General features: G+C 52.6%; 1 protein-coding gene across 11 annotated transcripts in view; it reads right to left on the bottom strand.

Moving 5' to 3' along the window:
* The window catches only part of LOC122107048 (DAB2 interacting protein), a 178,261-nt gene that overhangs the window by 18,212 nt on the left and 140,069 nt on the right, over nucleotides 1–19,980 (bottom strand). For 10 of the 11 annotated variants that reach the window (XM_042678625.1, XM_042678623.1, XM_042678631.1 and 7 more), the window contains 5 exons: nucleotides 6,165–6,318; nucleotides 4,443–4,541; nucleotides 3,049–3,603; nucleotides 501–645; nucleotides 270–414 (listed from right to left, as the gene is read on the bottom strand). In XM_042678625.1, the coding sequence (XP_042534559.1) occupies nucleotides 270–414; nucleotides 501–645; nucleotides 3,049–3,603; nucleotides 4,443–4,541; nucleotides 6,165–6,318 (1,098 nt within the window). Of the gene's footprint in view, nucleotides 1–269; nucleotides 415–500; nucleotides 646–3,048; nucleotides 3,604–4,442; nucleotides 4,542–6,164; nucleotides 6,319–16,221; nucleotides 16,290–19,980 lie in introns of those variants that run through there. The other variant, XM_042678628.1, reaches the window with a different exon arrangement.

Below are 19,980 nucleotides of genomic sequence, written 5' to 3'. Positions count from 1 at the left end.
GTCTGCTTCTTTCTAAGTAACACCATTAAAACTGCCCTGAAAACATTCTAGGGCAGTCTCCAATATTCAAGAGCCCCCAAAGGACCAGAACAGAAGCCTGGCAATCCATTCACTCAGCAGGGCCTGGCAGTGGGTAGATTCTGAGCCCAGTGCGTGGCATGCTGTTACACACTGATAGAGAACAGATGGACGGGTACGTCAACAGTGCAGGACCGCCTGACTCCCAAGTATACCACATGGTTCCCCAGAGGCCCTGGGCTTGCACTGACCAGTAGGAGTTGATGATCTTGCAGAAGGCCAGTTCACAGCACATCTTGAGGTTGCCCTGGTGCTCAGGGAGGTCAGCAGCAGAGCACTTGCTTGGGTCCACCTCACAGTTCTCGTCCGACTCATATAGCGCCTTGATGAACTCCCCTGTGGCCAGGTGAGCAGGGCAGGGAGTGAGCAGCAGGCGGGTAGCACTCAGCCCTCTGCCCACCGCCAGCCTACACTTCCCCTACCTAGGGCATCCTGCAGGTACTTCTGGCCCACCAGCTTGAGGTACTCCTCGATGGCCTTGGTGGCCAGCGTGTTCTCCCGGAAGATGAGGTGCTCGTTGTCCCCGCAGCGGTCCACCTCTGACATCATCAGGTCTGTGAGAAAGTCCTGTGGAAGCGGGAGGTGAGCAGAGTGGGATCCGAGCTGGCCTGCTGGCAGGACCAGAGGACTCCAGAGGAGATGCCCCAGCTTCTCAAGGAGGCTCCCTCACCATACTGCTGAGGACCCACTCTGGCCACTAGTGGGAGCACAGCAAGACTGGTGATGGAGGAGCCTCGAGGTGGTGACATCAGCGGTGGGTGTGAGGACGAGGAGGTAGGACTAGACATGAGTGTGTTACAGGGGGCCACCGCCTTGTACCATCATGCTCAGACTGGCTGAACTCAACCCTTGTTCAGTCCTACTGGGTCTGATAGGCAGCCACAGAGAAGCGTGATCCTCTGAAGAGGATAGACAGGTCCACTGTGTCAGGGTACGGCCACCAGGACCACCTTAAGTCTGCTGGGGGCTTTCCACCTAACAGACTTGTTCTCTGCAGCCCCACAGAAAAGGAGGGGAGGTCAGAGGTGACAGAGCTGCCAGAGCTGCCAGCAAGCCTCAAGCTCATGCAAACAAGACTGATGTCTACCTTGCAGGGCTCTGGCTGGGGCCCCTCAGGGCTGTGGGCCCTAGACTGTCTCAAAAGCAAATTGGTGAATTGCTTACACACCAGGTTCCTACCCAGTATTGTGGGAAGAGGCAAGTAGAGGAGCTCGCTGTCCCTAACTATGGCACTGCCCAGAGAGCAGCTGCCTCACCCGGAGACCTGATGCTTCGAGTCCCCCAGCCTACCTGTGTCCTGGAGCAGGGAGAAGAGGCAGGCAGGTAGGCAGAGACTCGGGGCAGGGGGTTGGGGGGGTGGAAGAGGGCTAACCAACACAGAGCCTGCAACATGTCCAGCATGAGCCAGGGTTTCTCATTCTAACGTACCAACTTTGGGGCTCTTAGAAATACAGAATCAAGACCCAAACTCAGGAGAGCAGACTGCGCAACACAAGGATGGACCTAGGGAAAACTGGTTGGCTTCACTGGGTTTGTGCAACCCCAGGATCTCTTCCTGACTTTTACATTACCTCGAAGGTCATCCTTGAAATCTTCTAAGCAAAGGTAAGAGCTCCACTGTGGCTTCTATCCAGTATCGGAGCAGGCTCAAGCCTCTGCTACTTCCCCACACCCTTTCTAGGTCACAGCTTTGCCCATTTGCTGTTTGTCAGCACCCTGGCCCATCACTGACAGTACATCAGCAATGTGGCCAGAGGGGTCCCAGGTGGCACCTGCAGCCAGCACATCTGAAGGCAGGGACCAGTAACCCAAGTACAGAGGAAGGCATGCCCCCCGCAATGATCATGTGAGGGAGTCCCTCTCCCAAGGGCTGTCCTGTGGCACAGTGCCACACAGCAGAGGTGCTGGGGGCTGCAGAGGCCAAGTGGTTTGCAACCCTGCCTCCCTGATAGGACCTCTGGGAAGAACGCAAGGGGCATCCATGGAGTCCTGCACCACTGCACTCTGCCTGCCTCATTCCCTCACCTGGGCTTCCTTGAATCTAGCTGAGGACTCAGGACCTTGACACCAACCATCCCCCAGCTCTTATCACATAAGCCACTGGTTCTCAAACCATTGGGCCAATGCCAAGCTCCTCAGATAGACCACACCTTGGGGCCTATCCATGTTGCAAAAGGCCAGCCTAGCCCAGGCCAGGGCTTCTTCCTTCCACCTGCTTCGGGCAGCTCCTCCAAGAGGAGAGGTATGGTAAAGAGGAGGTTCCAAAGCCATGTTCCACTGAGCTGGATAGATAGGATATGGTCTACTTCCTAGGGCTACCCCAGACCAAAAGTCTAGTCACCTCCAAAGCCAGGGAATGAAGATGAGTCTTGGGGTAACTTGCTAGGCCCCTTTTTGGGGAGTGCCAGGATATAAAAGGTAGGATAGCTAGATCTATCCAATATGGGACCTACCTACATGGCTTTCTAATCTCCATTTCTCTCGGGTTTTGATGCTGGGGCCAGCTGACTGTACATGCATGCATGTGTCTTTGTGTGTGCAGGTGAAATCTCTGTGTCTGGTGTGAGGATATAGGTGAGGCTAGGGCTGTGATGGTGGTTCACCTGTTGGGAATACTGGTTGAACCCAACATGCCAGCGGCAATGTGAGTTTAGGTGGCTGTGGTGGGTAGGTTGGGGGCCCATGTACATTAGGAGGGCTCAGCTCCGTGTCTGCTGCTCAGGCAAGTCTGAGGACAGTAGGGGAGGCACTTGAAGGCAACCCAACCCCACCCCCACTACTAGGGCTTCACATGTGCCTTGAGAATCAGCCCTAGTAGGAAGCCCTTCTCCTCATGACAGCCCCTGCTTAGTGAGAGCATCTGTCTCTGATCCATGCCACCTCCACCAGCGCTATGTGAGAGGCACGCAGCCAGAGCTGGGAGCCCAGTCCCTGTTACCAGGCCTTCCACTAGTGGCGGGCTACACGTACCTTAACTTTGCCTGTGCTCTGCAGGATGTGCACCAAGGCAGATGCCATCTCCTCCTTGGTCTTGGCACTGAGGATGGGCTCGAGGGCTGCACACAGCCCCAGGTAGTGGTTGGTAATATGCTCGGCAAACTCCTTGTACATCTCCATGGGCAGGATGGTGATAGTCTGGTAGCGTGCCTTGATGCGGATCATAGGCCCAGGGCCTTTGCCACCCTTGGGGTTGGGCGTCACCACTGGGTACCATTTCTCCACAAACTGCCGGCCAGCCACTGAAGCGGCAGGCAGGCTCACCAGGCCCAGGTAGCTGTTGCGCTCCTTCTTCTTCTTTTTGTCAGTCTCCCGGTATAGGTGGACAGTGACTGTGCGCAGAGGAGGCAGGTTGTGGAACTCAAAGTGCTCACCCCAGAAGACATTGTCCGTCTTGAGCTTGCCTGTGGTGCGGGCATAGAGCACATCATCCAGGCACAGCTCACACAGGTACTTCTTCTTGGCTGGTAGGTCCTTGGCCTCGATCACCCAAAGCTTCAGGATATGTTCTACACGCCGGCTGTTGTCCTGTATAAGCACAGGGGCCCAGGATGGTCACCTCTGACTGGTACCCACTCCCTAGCCATTACAGGAATCCACAGCATCTGGAAGGGATGCCTTGAGACCCAGGGAAGGCTCAGGTCCTGACATGGGACGAGTCTGGTGAACATGGCTGGATATGGGGTCCTTTGCTGACTATGAGCTAGCTCACTGAACTGGGCAAGTGTCCTAACCTGGATCTCACTTTGCTTTTCTATAAACTGCTTCAGAGAGGGAAACTGAGGAAGAAGGTCAGCACAATGCCTGCCCCATCACAAGGTACTGATGTCTTGTGCCTCAGTTTGCTGGTCTATATGGTAACTTAAAACATCACTACCGCTAAGGTCTTTTCCTTAGTGATGTCATGGTAACCAAGACTCTCCCTAGCCCAGACCCACAAGTCACCTAGGGAGACAGACACAGGAGCAGGGATTACAGTCAGGGTCCTAACCAGATAGGAGAGCCCTGGGACAGTAGAAACCCAACTGGGCACCAAGCTGGGCAAGAGGTTGCCTGCCTGAAGGAAGGGGCAGACGTCTAAGTTAGAACATGATAGATGAGCCAGTAAACTATGATTAATGTGGGTTACAGGAGTTCCAGACAAAAGGACACAGGGGCCCACAGGCCCAATTAATACCCATCTCTGTGGCCCAGCCTCAATACATAGCTTTGGGAACAGGTTCCAGGTAGCTCAGGCATCCCAGCATGACCAACTCAAACTTTCACAGAGTTTGTTTGGGCCCTGCCTACACCCAGGGGTCATTCTTCCCATTTCCTCACGTCCCACTCCATCTCTCATGCTCCAGTGGGAGAGGGTGCAGGCCTACCTTATTGGGGTGCACAGCCCGTCGCAGGTTCTCCATCCACTTATCGCGCTCAGCTGCGGACCGGCAGGAAAAGCACTTACTTCCGGAAGATGTTGTCACCTGTCGGGGCAGGCAGGACAGTGCTACAGAAGCAGGGACCACAGGGTGGACAGCAATGGAAGACCTCTGAGGACCAGGTCTGCCCACTGCAAGGAGGCGGACAAGGCTCACAATCACCCTGACATCTCCTGTGTCAGGTGGCATTCCGCTGTCCCAGAGCAGGCCAGCAGCAGGAACAAGTCGTCCCACCCCCTACCTCCCCCCCCCCCAACCTCCCGCCCCATGGCACTCTTGTCCTCGTAGGAGAACATCTTTCTGACTCTGACCTGAAACTGGAGGAGAAACAGAATAGGATGCCAAAGGAGAATAAGCACCTCGGTCCTTAGCTGATTACTTCCTGAGGATTCTTTTGCCCAACAACAGTGATGATGATAGTTATAGAAGCCTAACGGTATGCCAGGCCTTAGGGTCCTCTGGCTATAATCTTTACCCTCCTGTTTTGCCTGATTCCTGCTCACCCTCTGGTTGCCACTTGGACATCTCCTCCAGAAAGAAACCTGGCCCAAGCTGCTCCCACTCTGTCCATGCTGCCCCTGACACCCAAGGCTTTATAGGGAAGCCAGACCCCATACCGCAGCCCGCACACTGAACAGTTGCCCCTGCTGTGAAAAAGCCATCAGGCACTGACTGTCTCAGCCCATCCCAGGACATCCCAAACATGTCCCAGTTCAAATCCAGCCCACTCAGCCAGGAGTCTTTTTTTTTTTTTTTTGTGGGGGGGGGGGCGGGGGAGCGCATCCGATTGTGGGGCCTGAACTCTGGGCCTGGGTGCTATCCCTCAGTTCTTCAGACCAAGGCTAGCGCTCTACCACTTGAGCCACAGTGCCACTTCCAGCTTATGTGGTGCTGAGGAATCGAACCCAGGGCCTCAAGCATGCAAGGCAAGCGCTCTACCACTGAGCCACCTTCACAGCCCAGCCAGGAGTCTTGACCAGAGACAGCACAGACTGGGCACAGGGTGTGGAAGATGTCAGAAGACCCCAAATGGTGGCTCATTCTTCTGATTATGTATTGCTGTTTGGGTAAGGTAGGAAGTTCCCCAGAAGCAGAGACACAAAGACATATGAACAATAGAAAAGCAAGCAGCACCTCTCAGGACTATCTGCAGCACTTGTGACCCCGGGGCTGGCTTGTCTCGGCCTAGTTGTCATGACCTCTGACACCTTGACTTCTCTGGGCCACAGATTCTCCATCATCTTCCATGAGGGACTGCATAGGTAATACCAGGTAATAACCCCCTAGGCTGGGCTGCTGGCCCTGTGCTCTCAAACCTGGGCTCACAGAATGCAGAGCAGGAAGGTTTAGACTCTCTGCAGACAGAGAAATAGGCCCAGAAAAGGGGAACTTTCTCCAGTTCCCTAGCTTGCACTGGAGGTGAGCCGGCCCAGAGCACAGGCTCTGGAGTTTAAATCATTTTGTCCACTAGAGGCCCAGCAACTTCACATACTAGCACAGAGAACAGGTATGAAGGCTATCCCTACTCCCACCTCCACCTTGCCTCCCATCAAAGCCAAAAGCTATGAGCAGATTCTGGCCACTGTTCCTTGTCCCCAGCTGAGGTCACCAAGCACTCCTAGGGGTCTGGAGTAGATCCACCTGGCCAGAGACTGTGGTAGAACCTACCTCGAAGCAGTAGTCCTGGCCCAGGATGCTGCTGTGCACAGGCTTGATGACCACCTCCTCCTCCATGCTGAGGTCCAGCGCCTCCACTGCGCTGCTGGGGCTGAGCAGGGACTCGTGGGAGCGAGACTCCTTCAGTCTTGGCATCAGATGGGACCTGGGGAGGCAGGCAGAGTGTCAGGAGGGCCTTCCAGTGTCTGGACCAAGCTGGTACCAGTTGGCCAACTCCCCTCCTCCCTACCCCACACTCCTTTGTGTTTGTCTTTGGAAAAGTTTGGGTAAGGGTATCAGATCCATTAGAGTTTGTGAGCCAGGGTCTGCCTTGATTCTCCAACAGCCCCAAAGACCCTGTCCCAAGGAGTCTTCTGGATCTTTCTAACCTTCCCTGGCCTCTGCCTTGGTCCCTATCTAAGACTAGTGTTAGTCACCCTGTCCTAACAATTGTCCAGACTGCTACAGCTAGCAGAGCCCTTAGTTATGACTGTTCCACTCCACAGTCCCACATAAGGCAGAAGAGTCCCTCTATTTGACAAACAAGAACAAGGAGACTCAGAGTAGAAGGAGCGTGGCAATTTTTGCACAGTACTCCAAACACCAATACTGTGAGGGTCCACCACCTGGAACTCCTCCTGGGTCAGTGGATCAGACCCAGGCCTGGGCTGAAGCACTAAGCTGCCACTTGTTAACCAAATAAGAGCCCAGACATGCACTGGCTCTTAATACACTCAGCCTTGGACGTGGGCCTGCTGCTCACCTGCTGTACAGTGTTAGGCACATTATACCCATCTGCACCTCAGTTCCTCTGTGCATCACACGGACATCTCACACTGCCCACCCCCAACACCCAGGAGACCAGTCAGCCTTTTCCTTGGCCTTGGCATGCCCAGTCTGAAGCTGGCCTCTGAGAACTCTGAGGAAACAGGTTCAACCAGAAGAGGCCTGTGGCGTAGGCCCAGCTTGGAGCCACATGACTCCACTATGGCTCCACTCACTGGCACACATACACAGCTGTGTCTCTACTCCTCCAGGACCTTTCTAGATGCCTAGATCCCACAGGTGCACTGTGGCCTACCTCATACAGCATATCATCCCTAGGGTGTTCAGACAGGTTTTTTCCCCACTCGACATTAATCCCTGCTCCAGTAGCCTGGCCCCCTCACTGCCTTGGTACTAACACTATGGATTGGGGGGGTGGGGTGGGAGGGAGAATCTTCCTTTCCCTTGGCTAGGATCCTAGGCAAGGCAGCCTACCTTCCTGCCAGCTGGAGTAGCATACAGCAATGGAGAAGACACCCTGACTGGGGTGTTCAAGAAGTGACTTCCTCTAGGCAAAGCAAAGACCTCAGCCCCCGACACCTGGCAGTCAGATTTAAAAACAGTTTGTTGCCAGCCAAAATCAGCTACTTTCTGGCTCAGCCTGGAAAACTACCATTTGGATCCTAGGAGTTAGGGCAGGTACAGGCCCAGAAGTGCAAGGGGTGGGGCTGGCGAACAGGGGCCAACTCCTGCTTCAAGATCCAGGAGAGGATTGGCAGCAGCTTCAGTGCCCTGGCCATGTCTAAAAAGACCCAAAGACACAAAAGGGTCCTAGCCCTGAAGTCCCAGGAGCCCAGTAGGTGTAAGCCGAACTTCCAAACCCACAGGCCCAAAGCCTGTGGTGGTAGAAAGCCCCCCTTCCATCTTTACCATGTTGTCCCACAAAGAAGTGGGGGAGGTCCCAGGCAATAGGGAGGGCCAAGGGAAGCTCAGGGCCCTTAAGATATCCTGGACTCACCCAGCCCAACTGGCTACAAGAGCTGGGCAGCCTTGACTCTCCTACCTCCCCAGGGTTACTGGAGGAAGGGACTGGAGCAGAGAGAAGGTGGGGCGAAGGTGCATCAGTCTAACAGCCTGAGCTCATTGGAAGGAAAATGGGAATTCCAGGCACAGAGCACTAGCTGGTAGCAGGGCTTGTGTATCTGTAGCTCCTTCCTGCTCAACCTGGATTCTCTGCCAGCCACCCCCTCTTCTGGCCCTGACACACACACACACACACACACACACACACACACACACACACACACACACACACACACACACACACACACACACACACACACACACACACACACACACGTGTATCTGTAGCTCCTTCCTGCTCAACCTGGATTCTCTGCCAGCCACCCCCTCTTCTGGCCCTGACACACACACACACACACACACACACACACACACACACACACAGAGCAAGCTCCCATGTTGGCCTTGAGCAGGAAGTGCCCTGATAACCCACCCTCGCATCTGCTCTGTCCTTTCTCCCAGGAAACAACTACACCAACTGGGCTCAGGGAGGCAGTCTGCACCCAGCACCAGTGCCCGTCTTTCATGAAGCCTTCCTGGACCCCTGGGGCAGCCAACAATGCTCATTTACCAGCCTGTGCCAGGAAAGTCTTGTTAGTTGCCCCCCTTCCCAAGCAGGGGACTCCTCCCTGTAAGGCTCCCTGTAAGGCTGGGCCTGGCTTAGCTTTGAGTTTTAGAGCCTCAAAGTTTGGGAATCAAAGTCCCACTACTCTTACAGCCCAAGTTAGCTGGCTGGCTCCCTGGAGAGGAGGTAGGCTGGGACAGGACAGAACTCCCTGAGCCCAGGCTCTGTAAATGTAGCTGTTTCCTGGGACAAAGGAGAAAGAAGGCATGGGGGTGGTTATCAGGGCATTTTCTGCTCCAGTTGCTCCAAAAACAACCCCTCAATGTTCATCCCAGAATCTCTGTGAAGAAGTCTTGAGGGACTTCGCTTCTGTGGTAATACCATGGTCCCTCCAGCCCTCTCCAAGATCTTCCCCCATGTGGTAGGTCTTCTAGGCCCCACGACAGTCCACCCTCCAGAGATCTGAGGCCCTGTCTCTATCTCCTCCTCTGCATGGAAGCTTGTACCTCCTGGGGAGGGGTAGCATGAGGATTTCCAGGTCACTCTCAGGCTAGTCAATAGAGGAGTGTTCTGCTGGCTTCCCAGTCTAGACTACAGAACCACAGCAGCAGCATCTTCCCCAACAGATGTGTCCCTCTATGCCCCATACCTCACTCCTCTCCTCCTCTGTCCCCTCCCAACTTGTAAGAAAACTGAGTCCCAGAGGCTTCAAGCCCAGTACCCTGCTAGGATCTAGACACAAACTGCCCTCTGGGGGATTTGGCCCATGCTTTTTCTTCAGCCTCCCAAATCTTTCCCATCTCAAGGTCCAACCTGGGGCCACTATGATGCTGTCCCTGTTCTTTCCTAACAACTTATGCCCATGCCACCTGCACTACCTCATACCACACAGCCTGCCTGTCCCCTCACTTTAATTCCCATCATGTCCAGACTGACATACTCCAACCCAGAAAGGCGAAGTGAACTTGCTCAGGATCTCATGGGAGCAAGTGACTATGTGGTATTTGACTCGGTGGGGGCCAAGGCTGGCTATAACAGCACCAGCCACAGCCTGAATCTTTCCATCACGCAGTGGCCACAGGCAGTGGGGGGAAGGGGAGTCAGGCTGCCTGCTGGCTAGGCCAGGAAATGTGGACACAAGCAAGGGGGAGCTGCTGCTAGGAGTTGGGCCAGGCGACAGCAGTTTATTGTGAGGGTGGGGCAGCAGGAACAACAGGACATTGTCCCCAGGAGCACAGACTTATCTGATAGCCTTCCAGCCCACAAGCTGGTTTTCAACTCTGAACCTTTTTTTTTCTCCTAAAAGGTTAGAGACAGCTCAGCAAACTCTCCATTCTTTCAAGGAAAAGGGGAATAAAAACTCCAAACTCGTTAAATTAAAAAGCTCTTCTTAAAGTGAGAGTGCCCAGGAATAGGAGCCAGGGCTCAGATGGGAGAGCACCAGCCAATGAGTGAAAGCATCAGGTACCCAGCTCAAGTCCCAGTGTCAATCAAAAGAGAGGAAAAAAAAAAAAGGGGAAGAAAGAAAAGTAAGCATGCTTTAAGCTGTAGGTAAGAATTGAGGGTAAGATTGCCTCCTCTGGAAATAAGAGGCCCAAGAATCTCAAAGGGAGAAAGGAGCTGCCTGAAGGCAGAGCAGAGACCAGTATCGGCCAATTCCAGCTCAGAGTCCTTCCCCCTCTCCGAAGGGCCAGGCTTGTTATATTTTAGAGGGAGTGGGTGTCCTGTTTCTTGAAGTACACAAGCAGAAGCTGGGAGAGCCTGTTAAGATATTTGCCTTGCTGGGGGCAGCAATGACAACAGGGCAGGCAGAACAGGCAGCAGAGGTGAGACTCAGAGCACATGTACTGTGTACACACATACTCACAAGCACGCACGTGTGCATACACAAACACACACACATACACCTGCATGCAAGACACACATACACCTGCATGCAAGAGCACACTGCAAAAAGGCAAGGGCCTAGGGCCCAGGGGTAAGAAGTGGTAGAAGCAAATCCAATCTCTTCCTGATAAAACATACAACTCTGATTCTTGTAAGTGGGGTAATGACACAATCTTTACAGAGTTGCTATACAGAGGCCCAGAAGGCAGTGAGCTCCGGAGGACAAGGGTCGAGCCAGAGACTGCCACTGGTCACTCGTAACTGTGGCCCCTCTTTTCCCTCTCCTCATGGCCATACACTGGTGGCTCAGGAGCTCAGACAGCTCTGAGAAACAATGAGCAATGAACACATGGTTCATCAAGTTCCTAGGAGAGGTTATGTCTGACACTAGAGAAACAGGAAAAGGACTTCCTAGCCTATTCTTATTCCTTCCCCATGCACTTAAATTCCTTATTTCTACCACCTGCAAAATAAGAACCAACCTCAAATACCTTCCTTAAAAAAAAAAAAAGCACCCTGCAGTGAAATACAAGGGAAAGAGAGTATGACTGGGAGTGGCCCCTCAGCCTGCACGATGCTCCCATGCCATTACCTTGTCCTGAACAGAGAGACACCTGGACAAGTGGTGAGTCCACAGTCAGTGTCCACCCCAAGGTTGGGGAACTTGCTGATTTTGGAGTCAGAAACCAGCAAACTCTCTAAGCCCCATCAGGCCCAGACACGCTCACCAGGCTCCTCCCTGTGCACAGGCAGGCCCACGCAGCAGTGCTGGAATTCTCTGCCCACGATGGAAGGAGAGCTCATCTGGTCACAGTCCTGGAACATGTCAGGATTAGGGCAATCCAGCCCAGAATGTAAAAAGGGCCAGGCCCCACTGGGATCATCCAGCACAGCCATCTCCCCAGTTCATACTTGTCACACAGGCCTGGGAACTGGCTAAGAAGGCTGGTGCTGACTCCTGACCCAGCTGGGGGGGGGGGGGGGGGGGAGGGGGAAGGGGGGGGGGGGACGGGAAGGGGGAGCGGAATGCAGTCACTAGAGCCTTAGGAAGACAGAGCCTGTCCTAAAAAGGCAGGGAGGCTGGATGCTTAGCTTGGGAAGCTTCCTGGTATGTCAGGCCTGGAGGCTCGGTCCTGGCAGAATCACTGGGAACCAATGTGATGGTGTGCACATTCGGACCAATGGTGAAGGACAGCCACACCCTGGCAACCAAAACAGAATAGGGAGGCTCAGGGCCTGACATAAAATGCAGCCTGAGGCCTGGTACCAGTTGTGTCAGAGATGACACTGTGGCAGCCTAGACCTAACAGCTGTTTACTGAGCACCTACTACATGGCCAGCTGTGTGACAAGTGTTCTTACCTCAAGTACAAAAAGGTGGCATCACACTAGTAAACAAAAGAGCGAAACCTCAAACTAGGCTTAGTGAGTCTGACTCAGGGGCAACTGTCACCCCTAACCCCCTCCCAAGTGAATCCAAAGGGTTCCATAAAGAAGATTTAGGACATGCCTACTTTGCTGAAGAGGAAACTTGAGGCTCAGAGGGAGAGAGTGGCCTGATGGATCACAGAGACGACCCGACCTCCAGGCTTAGTGTCCCAGCAAGACCCTGTCTAGCCTTCTCACCTACGGGGAAGTGGGGAGAAGCTGGCCAGGAGGTCCTGGGTTCCTGTTCCTTTGGCCTCCCTTTCCCTTGGCTTCATAAACTCTGAACAAGTTCCCCACTGTCTCTAGGCTGCTGTTTCCTCACCTGCTGAAGCCCTTCAGAGAACCACCAAGCCGGAGTCAATCCCTATAACAAGCATACTGTGCTGTTACCACCTGCAACAATGCAAAAGCAATGCCTCACTGCTACCTGGTGGTGACCTGAGCTGCAGGCGTGGGGCCGGCGTGTGAGGGATGCTTGTCATTTAGTGCCTGAACGGGAGAGGCAGCAGTCAGCACCCCGTCCAAACCCCATCCCACCAGTGCAGTATAATCAGGCAGGCCTAATGGAGTTTGCAAACGACATCTGGGACCACATTTACCTTTCCACATCTCATTTCCTTTTTAGGGGGGCAAAGAGAGAAGAAACAAAAAAAAAACTTTCCATCTAATCCCCCAAGTCACCCTGCAGCCTGAATAATTTCGGTTTTTAATCAATAGCTGTCAGACTTGTCAAATTACTTTGGGGACCGCAAAGCAGTTTTTAAACATTCATAAACCTCAGTAGAACAGTGAAGTGTCCTGAATTTTAAGAGAAGAGAAACCAAGAACACTCGTAGAATGGGATGAGGTTTGGGCAAATGGAAAGTAAGCTATTGGCCAAAGGCCCCTCCTACTGACAGCTCTCACCCCTCCCTGAACCCCAGGAGAAATTCCAGGGAATGAGACATCCCTAGGCACTGTCTCAGTTGCCCGGGGGGAAGGAGCTCACCTACCCGGAAAAGCACTCAGAGTTCTGACCCCAGTCCCACTTGCCACACTGCTCAGCCTTCCCCACGTGGGTTGTCTAGATATTCCGATGCTTCCTCCTTGCAGGCAAGTTCAGTCGGTCAGGGTCCAGAACACACCCAGGCACTTGCCTGGTCTGACAGATCATACCATTGAGCATGGGGCTGGTTTCTGTCTCCCCAACCCCACCTGGGACCATAATCACCTCCAAGAGCACTCTTGGGGCCTTGAAGAAGAACCCATGTGGGGAATGATGATAAAATAAGAAATGAGCTAAAATGTAAATGCCTCCAACCCCCAGGAGGCAGTTTCCCCTCTGCCTCCTCTAATCCCTCCCAGCTCTCCACCTCCTGAAGCCTTCCTTGGCCTATGCTGGCCCTCTAGACGTAGGCACAGCATCTTCTCCCATCTCATCTCCACAAGAGCCAGACACATGCAGGCTGTTCACATTAGAGTGATGGGTAGCCCAAGGACGAGCCTCTTCCCCCACCCCAGAGAACCAGGTTTCTGCTCAACCAAGGATGAGCTACTTGCCAACCAGTTTTGGCACTATACTCTTTGATTACTGGTTCTACATGGAGAGACTTCCTTTTAAAAATACACAAAAACTAAGCTGTGGGACTTTGGTTAAATTAATTCTCAGTTTTCTCATCTGAAGAATGGAAATAACAGCTCCATAGCTGTTGTGGAGGAGTTGCGTGACATGGACTGATTTCTTGATACACAGCTCCTATAAACGAACCCCTTGCTGGCTCCCATGCCCTGCACAGGCTGGGCTGGGCATTCTCTTCCCCTCCAGCATCACAATTCTGATGATCCTGGCTTCTTCCCCTCTGTAGCAGCTTCAGGATGCCTCTCTCACTCTCCCCAGCCAGCAGATCCTCCTGCCTGTCCTATCCCCACAGCTAGGCTCTCAAAAAGCTTCTTGGCCAACTTACACCAGACATCCTCACCTGCTCCACTCCCCAGCTAAGAGCAGGTGCCAAAGGCCAGGCCATTTGGGGAAGGACCCCATTTAAGGAGGGGCTCATCTGAGAATAAGCTCTGACACAATGCATATCCTCAGGTGGGGTGACTATCTCTTCAACCTCAGCCACCACTGGGCATGGAGGCACTTGGTGGCCGCAGGGCCCCCTCCTCCTTAGCAGCCTACCTCAGAGGCATCAAAAACACAAGCAGTTACAATGGAGAGCTCAAACGCCATAATTCTTTAGAAAGACTAAGTCAAAGCCCAACAAAGTAAGTACCAGGAAGTGAGTACTTGCCAGAGGGGGGTAGGGGCCAAGGGGAGAGGAGTAGATGAATGGAAGGGGGAGGAGGAGAGTGCAGTTAATAATTCATTGTATATACCACAAAATTTAAAAAATAAGGGAAAGGATGGGGGGGGGGGGGTGAAAAGGCAAAAGGTGACAGATCAAGATGCACTGTGTACATAAACTGCTAAATGGCCAAAAAAGATCAATACATATCCTACAAAATTTAAAAAGTGAGGGAAAGGGTAGGTCGGGAGGGATAAGTGAGATGTCGGAAGGGGTGACATTGATCAAGATGCACCAAGTTCACCAAGTGTTTTGTTGATTGACAACTACTGTGTACAACTACTTAAAGACAATGAAAATATTTCCACCCCCCCCCCCAAAAAAACCCCAAAATACACAAGGGGAAAGTGTGAGCCAAGGAAGCAGAGATAGCTAAAGATTCACTGGGTTAACACCTGCACCCCTCCTGGGCAGGGCTATCCCAGCCATCAGTCTATGAAGTAACAGGATTGCCAGGCAAGAGAATGTCTGTCTCTCATACTGTGACCCTGGAGGCAGCAGTGCAGACAGAGGGCAGTTACTGGTAGGCCAGAGCCTTCTGGGCCACCGGCAAGGGCAAAAACTCAGAAAAAAAAAAAAACCATGGCCAATAAGCAAAACAAAACAAAAACCCTAAAAACCAAGGGAGCGGAGGGGTACTCTTACATACTTCTGCCAGCCAACATGCCTAGTGGCTCCATGTTTTGGTGAGCCCCAAACCTCTAGCTCTGATGCAGCTGTAACTACTGTTAAGGGACCTGAGGCTTGGAGACAGCCTTCAGTCCTCTCTGGTTTCTCACGGTCCCCTACGGCTGACTCCAGACTAAGATAGTATTATCTGCCATTTGTCACAAGGCCCAAGAGATTGTAGGCAATCCTTTAAATATTGTGAAGTATAGCTTCTAAGGTACGTCCCTAAGTCTGCTGTGCAGGCCCTGCAGGCTGCCTTTGCTCACCAACCAACCCCCTCCCCTCTATCTGTGCCTGATGTACAGAGCACCACCCATCAGGCATAATGGGACCCCAGTAATCCCAGCACTTAGGGGACTGGAGGATGGCAGATTTCAGGCCCAGCCTGGGTTTTATAGTGCGGTCTTATCTCAAAACAAAACAAAAAACCACCACAAGGAAGTGAGGCTCAGCGTCCCCAGGCGCGTTCACCAGGGCAGGGCAAGAGACCCGAACCTAGGCTCCACTCTAAACTCCTCTCTATGAATGCTTCAACTACACTCCAACTACACTCAAATGATAAAACGTGCCAACTTCCAACTTACCATAGGAACTCTGGGTTGGAGGTTCTGCTTTGTCACTTCTTGGTGAAAAATGGTGAGAAGAACATCTCTGTGGGTAGTCTACCAGCCCCCAGCATGGTAATGAGTGAGGGTGGTTAGGCACTTGGCTGAAATAAGCCAAACTTCTCTGACTTTCCACAAGTGAGGTACTTCCCAATGAAGGCTCCCCTACCACAGCCACCTGACTCTGTCAACTGTTCCAAACACCTAAGCTGAAGTCACAACACATGTCAGGCCTACACACAACCTTCTCAGCCTGCCACCTGCGCCAGCCCACCTAGCAGGCCTGGGCTGGATGGATCGGGGAGCAGACATAGACATAGAAGGGAGACAGTAGGACGGAGTCCACTGGGACTCTTGAGTAGAGATGACAGCACCCCCAAGGCCCAGTGCAGCCCCACCCAGCAGAGGCTAGAGGGCGCCGAGCAAAAGGCCAAGCTCCTCAGCTTAGAAGACTCCAAGCAGTTGCTGGCATTTCTCAGCATTTTTCCTAGGGTCCCCGCTGGCGGAACAGCGGTGATTCTAGAATGGGAATCAGCGGCAGTAGGCTTTTTGGATTCCCATTTCCGGACAAACCCATGTTCTGTGCTGACCGAGGCAGACACCGTCACTGGCAACTTCAGAGTGTCTCCTCAGACTGGACACCTGTGACAACTACTCGTACCCATGGCCCATTCAGCTGCTTGAGGCTGGCAGCCTCGCTCCTTCCCAGCCTTCCTGATTGCCACCTCCACTCAGACAACTTACCATCCCTCAGCACGGCCATCAGGCTGGGGACAGTGAGGCCAGGCCAGCGGCCTAACAGCTGGCTCTTTCTCACCGGCCACAGCCAGTCCAACCCCGCCCTGGTCCTAAACACAAGCATTCCAGCCCTGTCCAGCCTGGTCTGCTGGGACCAATCATGGTTAGTTAAACAAAGGCCATGGTCCAACTCTGTAATGTGTTTTAAAGGGCCAGTGTCCCACTTGGGCCTTCAGAGAACTTAAAAGTACAGATCACCCTTTTCTTTACAGGAAGCAGGAAAATGAAACAACACCTCAAGAGTCATGATTATGATCAGGTTACATGTCTTGGACTCCAAAGGGAGCTTTCAAGTACAAGGAACAAAAGTAAAAATCCAACTTTTACTCAAAGGTCCCAAAGAACAAAAACAAACAAAAGACAAGACTAACTCAAGAGTAACGGTGGGAATCCAGTGCCAGTAGCTCACGCTTGCAATCCTAGCCACTCAGACGGGATCACAGCTTGATGTCAGAGGGGCAGGAAAAGTCCAGGAGACTACATCTCCAATTAATCAACAAAACACAGGGTTGGAGGTATGGCTCAAGTGGTAAGAGTGCCAGCTGAACAAGCAGGAGGCCCAAAGTTCAAACCTCAGTGGCCCCCAAAATAGACAGAGAGTAGAACTGGCCATTTCTAAACACACTGCGGACTGGACGCAGTGTTCAGCAGCTCTAGCACTATCTCTTTTATTCCTCACAACTCCCCAGTCAAGCAGCAACGTCCCCCCAATCTTCCAGAGGGGCAAGTTGAAATCCGTGGAAGGCTTTGCCTAGATTCCACCCTGAAAGTCAGCCAAAGGTGCGCTCTTCCTCCCTGTTCTTCCCAGGAGACGATGCTTACCCCTCTCGAACAGGTCTGGCCTACGTCCCACCTGCTCCCATCCTTCAGCATCTTTCTCCAAGGAGAAAAGAAGGCAGTGAGATCATTTGTTACATTTCCCAACTGCTGGGCTTTCGGGCTGAGCCTCCAAACCCTGTGAGTCCATTCTGCCATTTTCTCCATCTTCCAGATGAGAAAACTGGGAAACATGATCTGTGACAGCAGGAAATGAGACATAAATGTCATAAGAAGGTGAAGGCAGGAGGAGAAGAGGAAAAAAATACAGATTTTCCATCTTGCAGGAGTAGGGGCACTTAACATCCAGGCCCCCATGGGCAGCAGGTAAAGGAAAATATCCTTCCAAACCCATGGCTGACACCTAAGGAGCCAGTTCACAGGAATGGAGGGGCAGACATTGGAGAATGGAGGCTCTCCTAGCAGAGGGTGGACAAGGGAGAGGAAACAGCAGAGATTTGACTGGCTGGGCCTTAGTATGAGGACCAAGAAGGAGGACAGGAAGAGGACTCTCTGGCGCTGGAGTGGGTGGACTCAGTGGGTGTTAGTGGGTATAGAAGAGTTTCAGGTCAGGGGCTGGGAAGGTGGCTCAGTGGTAGAGCGCTTGCCTTGCATGCATGAGGCCCTGGGTTCGATTCCTCAGCACCACATAAGCAAACAGAAAAAAGCCGGAAGTGGCGCTGTGGCTCAAGTGGTAGAGCGCTAGCCTTGAGCTGAAGAGCTGAGGGACAGCGCCCAGGCCCAGAGTTCAGGCCCTATAACCGGACCCAAAAAACTAAAAAAAGAAGAGTTCCAGGTCAGATGGCAGTTCAGATCCAACCAGTCAAGGATTGGGCACCTTCACTGTGTTTTCACAGAGCCTGGAAGTCAAATGAGCTTGAGGATATGTAGTCCTGAAGCCAGACTATCTGAGCTTGAATCTGGGCTCTGCTGCATCCCACCAGTGTGGTCAGATGAGCTTGTGTCATGGTATTGCTGGGAAGCTACAGAACAAAGCCTGGCTCTCAGGGAGCACTCAGCAAAGGTCAGTTTCCAGGCTAGACTGAGGGAGCTGGCCCAGGATGTTCTGGGAAGGAGGGAGGGAGGGAGGGAGGGAGGGAGGGAGGGAGGGAGAAATGCCACATTTTCTCTGGGAAAGAACCCTCACAGGTTTTCTGGCAGGACCACTCTCTGCCACGCCCCAGATGGCTACCCTTTCCCAGGAGACAGGAAGACTAAGGCTGACCTGTGGACAAATCCTCTGAAGCTGCAAAGAGCCTGCCTCTGTTTCCTGCCTTGACTAATGAAGGTCTATGGGGTAAGTGGGAAGAAGGAGATCCAAAGCCCCATGAGCTTGCTAGAAGGCAGTAGAAGGCTTTTCCTCCCAGGGTAGAGGCCCCTACCCTGGCGTTCTTTGGGTCTGTCTCCTACTCTGAGGGTCTTCCGTGGCACATGTCCCAAGGCAGCTATCTCTGCCCAGAAGTGCTACATCAGCCATAAAAATACAAGCCCCCACAGCTGTAGCACAAACAGCAACCCCGAAGCTGGGGCCCCCTTTACCATAAGCACCCCAAGGCTGGACAAGGTTCAAGGCCTACCTTGGCTCATCCTCTCTGAACCAGATGCATCTGATGCCTATGTACAGAAGGGGTGTTAAACATCAGGGTGGTCAGGGACAGGGGGGACTGCCAGGTAAGCCCTGGCAGATATGACTGCAATCCCTAAAATGTGGTAGGAGTCTGGGTATCTTAAAGCCCATCTTGATTTATGTGGTTAAGCAGGAAGGAGAGGTCTGGTTTGGGGAATGCGCATGCTTTGATTGTGGTACCTAGCAACTGCAGCAAATTGGACAAGTGCTTTCACTTTCCTGAACCTCAGTTTCCTCATGTATAAAATGAAGTCACATAATGTCCTCTGCAGATAGCATATGTAAAAATACTGGTTAACCAGATGCAGAAAAAACACTTTATAAACAAACCAAGAACCCTGAAGACTCAAAATCTCCAGTCACTCAACAATCAGTGGGAACACACCAGGGATCCATCAGACTTTAGGTCATCCCCACTCCTCACAGCAAATTAAACGTACTCTCAACTCTCACAAGAACCATCCAAGCCTGGGGGGAGGTAAGGTCCTAGCCACCACTAAAATATTCTATGAAAGTCTCCAAACATCTCCTGAAGCACACAAAGAAACCTTCCAGTGTAAAGAAGTCTACCTGTACTCTAAGAAAGATCCTTGGCATAGATAAAGGGCCTAGGACCCAGAGAGAGAGAGAGAGAGAGAGAGATTGGGCAAGGAAAGAGGATAGAAGGGACAAGACAGTCAGCAGTCTCAGCATGAGTACAAGAGTGAGATAAACACAAAGCAATTAGTGAGCCCATGGGGGGGGGGGGGGGAGGGTAGAAACATGTGTCCTTGAATTAGCATCTATGGGAATTCTGATAAGAGAATTTTAATGTAGGTCCAAGGTTAATATCCACAGGGTAAACCATGGTCACCAAAGATCACTGACCGGGAACACTTGAGACCCTCGCTTGGCCTCCCCCTCCCAGCTTCCCACTGCCCTTCCCTCCCTCCCACTGCTGCCCCCAACTCCTCTTGATTGTTACGACCCACTGTCCTGCCTTCGTACTGCACAGGCCAGCTTGCTCCTTTGAGGCTGGCCTCACCGGCTTTCCTTCCTCCAAGTATGGGGGATTCTCATCTTTTTCAGCCACACACTTCCCTCTGGTGATCTCATCCTATAGCTTTAAATATCTCCCCTCCCTGAGTTCCCACAACTCCTCAATTTGTATCACTAGCCTCCCTGCCTCTCAGTTTCAGACTCCTAACTGCCGACCCACAGCTCATGGATCCTCAGGCCTGAAAAGTCTTACATGGAGCCTGTCTCATAAGCGGGCCAGGAGT

This window comes from Dipodomys spectabilis, unplaced genomic scaffold (genome assembly GCF_019054845.1).
Source record: "Dipodomys spectabilis isolate Male_0828 unplaced genomic scaffold, ASM1905484v1 ptg000046l, whole genome shotgun sequence".
NCBI lineage: Eukaryota > Metazoa > Chordata > Mammalia > Rodentia > Heteromyidae > Dipodomys > Dipodomys spectabilis.
This window is presented reverse-complemented; position numbering and strand designations above follow the sequence as displayed.